Here is a 5,608-nt window from a genome sequence, read left to right on the forward strand (position 1 = left end):
CTTCAGTTGTTTTACTTGGAGATATCATCTTCATCATAAACTTTTAATTATTGTTTTTAATAAAGTTTAAAAAAAAAAGAAAACATGGAAAACAACATGAAGTTTCTAAAGCTGAAATTTTAAAATATTTTCTTTTGGTAAGTTGAATTTATTTTACAATAATTGACTTCTTTTGTTTTTAAATTTTTTCCCATATTTTAATACATCACTTAGAAAGATTGTTTTACATCTGATAGAATCATGAGTGTTAAGAATATTAGAGGTCATTTAAACCACCTTCACTCTATCCACTCCACCTGTATCATCTAGTTTTATTCGCAATATTGTCTTATGTTTTACAGGGATAGGTGTGCCTGATAAGTAATATAATTTAATTTCTAAATTCCATTTGGAAATCCTTTTTAATTATGCTTACAATGAAAACTATCTGTAAAGATACTGTAAAGTATCTTTCCTTGAGACAATGCTATTTAATTGATACTATACAAAGATGAGTTAGAGAGTTAGATGAGAGCTCTAATCAATACAAGTCTTTCTGCAGTGATTGAAATGTCCTGCAATTAGCACTGTTCAATATAGTGGCTATATAGTCATGTATGACTATTGAGCACTTGAGAGTAAATCAGACTGTAGAATTTCACCTATTTTTATTATGTTTAATTTCTATTTAAACATTCACATAAAGTTACTAATTACTGAATTAGATAGCTCAGATGTGATGAACTAATGTTATATTTTGTTTTGAAATGTCTAGATTCAACATTACAGTTTAAAGAACTCATGCATTTGGCAAATGTTTTGATAGTTTCTGAGTAATGTATTAGCAAACTGCTAGGCTACAAATTTATGAAAGAAAATATTAAAACATCCGATTCTATTTCATTGTATTTTAAAACAGAATGAACTAAAGGTTTCAAATTTGGAAAATGTTAATAGATTTACTGTTGTACCTTTTTTCATGATTTATACTCATCTGCATGCCTAATAAATTTGTTCACATTGCAATTCTCTGTCAATATATTGCTTATCCACTTACTTATCTCCCCACCTTCCTATTTATCTATCTTATAATTTGTGCACTTATTATTAACTCAAAGCAAAACCTAGCATTTTTCCATAGTATCTATTTTCAGTAATCATGTGATGTAGGTGTGATTGTACTAATATGAAAGAAGATAAACGACCTTCCCAAAGTTAATAAATCAATAAATGACAGCAATATATTTTAATTGTAGATTGAGCTGATGCCAACTACTTCACTTTTGTGGCAGTTGAATTATTTATTAAAATAAATTAATAGAATTGACATAGATAAACCAAATTTTATCATTGTGTTTATTTCTTTATATCTAAAAATATATGGAGAGCCCTATCCTCTTATGGATGTATTGATTCTTATATAAGCATAGTGGGGCTTCCTAGGCAGTACGGTGGTAAAGAATCTGCCTGTCAATGTAGAAGGCAAAAGAAACACAAGTTCCATCCCTGAATCCATAAGAGTCCTTGGAGGAGGAAATGACAACTCCCTTCAGTATTTTTGTCTGGAAAATCCCATGGACAGAGGAGCCTGGTGGGGTTGAAAAGTGTCAGAAATGACAGAGCACTCACATAGCATAGAAGCCTGGTACAATGGACTAAAAAAGCCTAAGTAACCAAGCTACCTAAGGAATAGAAACTGGATTTAGAAAACCATAGTGTTCCGTGGTGGCTCAAACTGTGAAGAATCTGCCTGCAATGCAAGAGACCTGGATTCAGTCCCTGGTCAAGAAGAAAATGGGATACCCCCTCCAGTATTCTTGCCTGGAGAATTCCAAGGACAGAGGAGACTGACAGGATACACTCCCTGGGCTCACAAAGAGTCAGGCTTGACTGAGTGACTTTCATTTCATAGTGCTGTTTTACTAACACACACACACACACACACACACACACACACACACACATATATATATATATATATATTAGAGAGAGAGAGAGAGAGACCCGAATTCAATCCCTGGGTTGAGAAGAGAATGGCTACCAACTCCAGTATTCTTGCTTGGAGAATGCCAACGACAGAGGAGACTGGTGGGCAATGGTTCCTGAGCTCACAAAGAGTTGGGTAAAACTGAAAGACTAAGCACAGCACAGCATACACATATATAAATATAAATATATACATCTGCCTACAATGTGGGAGACCTGGGTTTGATCCCTGAGTCAGGAAGATCCTCTGAAGAAGAAAATGCCAACCCACTCCAGTACTCTTGCCTAGAAAAATCCCATGGACAGAAGAACATGGTAGACTACAGTCCATGGGGTCGCAAAGAGTCAGACACAACTGAGCCACATTTAAATTTTATACATAGAATTATATAAAGGCTACAAAAAACATTCCAGAACAATAAATGATTGTGTTATTCCACATTTTACATTTTATCTTTTCTATGTATATGTGTATATATATATATATGTTTATATGTGAATGTTTATAATAAATAGTTAAATATTATGTATAAAAATTTATATAACAACAGATGTAGCTAAAAAGCCCCATGTAATATATAACAGCTTTTAACTGCTCTGTTTAGACAAGATCTCGTTTTCTATGTTCTGAGTCTCACCCTTGTGTGATTTCACTGAGGGTCTCTCTCTGTGATGCTTATAAGGAAGTGTCATAAGAGGCCAGAGATTTATGCACCTTAAAGAGCATCATGGCATCTTTGGAGGTCAGGACTCCATCTCACAGCTTTGCTTTTATCTGGCTATATCATACTGCTTTTATAGATTAACAATGGAGATAATAGTACAGCTGACTAAAGATCTTCTTGTAATTTACTCCTTTAAAAATGAAGGCTTTTAAAGAAGGATAAAGTTTAATTTTGTGAATTCCTTATATTTTCCATCAGTGTCCTTCAAGCCAGTATCACTTTCTCATAGAGGCAGACACTTGGAGACAGAATTAGATTTTTGACAGCCAAAATGAATTTTCATATATTTGCTTATGGAGTAGAATTATAACTAGCACTAAATGAAAAAAATAAAAATAAATACATAAATATTTTGGTTCGGCAAAATAATTTATTTTTCCAAGGACAGAAGCCTATACATATCTCTCGAAGTCTTTAATATTAAACACCAGATTCTCCTGTATACATTCTAATCCCCACATCTGTTTTACTTACAGATTTCAAGATTAAGGAATTAAATGGCTGCAAAGAATTTTACGGTTGTTACTGAATTTATTCTTTTGGGACTGACAGACAATACTGAACTGAAAGTTGTTTTATTTGTGTTGTTCCTGGTGATTTATGCTATTACTTTGGTGGGGAATCTGGGCATGATGATCTTCTTAATCCAAGTCACCCCCAAGCTCTGCACACTCATGTACTTTTTCCTCAGCTGCCTTTCATCTGTGAATGCCTGTTATTCATCTGTTATTGCACCAAAATTGCTGATCAGCTTCCTAGTTGTGAGGCAAACCATCTCCTTCTCTGCCTGCATAGTGCAGCATTTGTTTTTTGGGGTGTTCATCACCATAGAAGGCTTCTTGCTGTCCATGATGGCTTATGACTATTATGTAGCCATTGTCAACCCTTTGCTTTATGCTGCAGCCATGTCTAAGAGGAAGTCTGTAGGACTGGTCACTGGATCACTCATTGGTGGAATGATTAACTCACTGACCCACACCATCAGCTTTGGGAGATTGTCTTTCTGCAGGTCCAATGTCATCAGTCACTTCTTCTGTGATGTCCCCCCACTGCTGAAGTTGTCATGTTCTGATACCTCCATGAACGAGCTGTTGCTCCTAACCTCCTCTGGAGTCATTGCCATGGCCACCTTCTTGATTGTGATCATTTCCTACACCTTCATTGTTGTTGCTATCCTGAGGATCCGCTCAGCAGCAGGCAGACAGAAAGCCTTCTTCACCTGTGCCTCTCACCTGACCACTGTGACCATATTCTACAGCACCTTGAGTTTTAATTACATTCAGCCAAGTTCCCAGTATTCTGTAGAACAAGAGAAGGTGGTTTCAGTGTTCTATACACTAGTGATTCCCATGTTAAACCCGCTGATTTACAGTCTGAGAAACAAAGAGGTAAAGGCTGCTGTGAGAAGGGCCATAGAAATAAAACATTGGTCATGCTAATTTCACATTATTTAGCCCTATAGCAGTCAATCAGTCAATTCTTCCCTTACCAACATCCACATGAATTCAATGAATTCTAGAGCTTCTAAGTATAGGACAAATTATTTCATTCTGTGTAGTCCTTTTCACATGAGAAACTGAGACTAGAAATCAGAAGTGATTTTATGCATAAGTCAATTTTTAAAAAGCCAAACTAAAAACTCAGGTTAATAATATCTGTACTAATCACTTTTAATAAAATGATTTTAATAAATTTATTTTATCAATTCATAGAATTACATGCATCTTCTCTGAAATTTGGAAAACAAAGTTTGTGAATGTGTGTATAGTATTGGAGATATAAAGAATGAAATATTTTTATAAAATACTTAAATGTATTGACTCAGAAATGAAAATAACTTTATACATGGCATTTTCTTTACCTCTTAAAGCTTGTATTAAAATTTTAAATATAGGGGGAGGAGCCAAGATGGCAGAGGAGTAGGACGGGGAGAACACTTTCTCCCCCACAAATTCATCAAAAGAGCATTTAAACATCGAGTAAATCCCACAAAATCCGGCAGAGGACATCAGGCACCCAGAAAAGCAACCCAACCCTTCGAAAGGAGGTAGGAAAAAATATAAAAGACAAAAAAAGAGACAAAAGAGGGAGGGACGGAGTTCCATCCCAGGAAGGGAGTCTTAAAAAGAGAGAAGTTTCCAAACACCAGGAAACCTTCTCACTGCCGAATCTGTGCCGAGCTTTGGAAGCACAGAGGGCAACATAACAGGGAGAAAAAATAAATAAACAATTAAAACTTGCAGATTGTGAGCCCTACGGTAACTCCCCCAGCAGAGAAGCAGCGCAGAGGCCTGCACACGCCATTAGCAAGCGGGGGCTGGGCAGGGAGGCGTGGCGCGGGCTGCATTGCTTAGAGTAAGAATCTGGCCTGAATACCCTGAGCGCTATCTGAGCGAAATAATTTGGGCTAGCAAACCAGACTGCGGGATATCTACCACGTGAAAAGCCAGCCCTAACCTAAGACACTGCCAGGCCCGCGCACGGAACAAAGGACTGAACAGAGATAGCCGGCTGCAGACCTTCCCCCTCTGGTGACAGGCAGCCAGAGCTGGAAGGGGGCAATCGCAGCCCCAGAGAGACATTATCTATAAAACTGTAAGCAGGCTTCTTTGCTAATTAAAAGTTCTTGGGGGTCTGGATGGTCAACATCTGCCTGAGAAGGTGCGCTGGTTGTACACCCAGATAACCGAGTGGTGGGGAGGCGATAAGTCGCAGCATTGGTGCTCACCAAACACCTCATCACCTGAGCTGCTCGGACCTAGGAAGAGCACAAAACGCAGGCCCAACTGAATCTACGCCTCTGAGGACTACCCGAGTGGCTGAACCTGAGCGGCTTGGACCTGGGAGGCGCATGCAGCTCAGGGCCGGCCTCGGATTGTTCCCGGCGGAATAACCTAGAGCCCGAGCAGTGTGGAAAT

General features: G+C 37.9%; 1 protein-coding gene across 1 annotated transcript; it reads left to right on the plus strand.

The window, feature by feature from the left end:
• Positions 1 to 3,187: 3,187 nt before the first annotated feature.
• LOC104980760 (olfactory receptor 1052) lies at positions 3,188 to 4,129 on the plus strand. Its single transcript, XM_010829534.1, has one exon. It carries the CDS (start codon positions 3,188 to 3,190, stop codon positions 4,127 to 4,129), a length of 942 nt encoding a protein of 313 aa, XP_010827836.1.
• The last annotated feature ends 1,479 nt before the right edge of the window (positions 4,130 to 5,608 follow it).

Source organism: Bison bison, unplaced genomic scaffold (genome assembly GCF_000754665.1).
Source record: "Bison bison bison isolate TAMUID 2011002044 unplaced genomic scaffold, Bison_UMD1.0 scf7180017858789, whole genome shotgun sequence".
Classification (NCBI taxonomy): domain Eukaryota; kingdom Metazoa; phylum Chordata; class Mammalia; order Artiodactyla; family Bovidae; genus Bison; species Bison bison.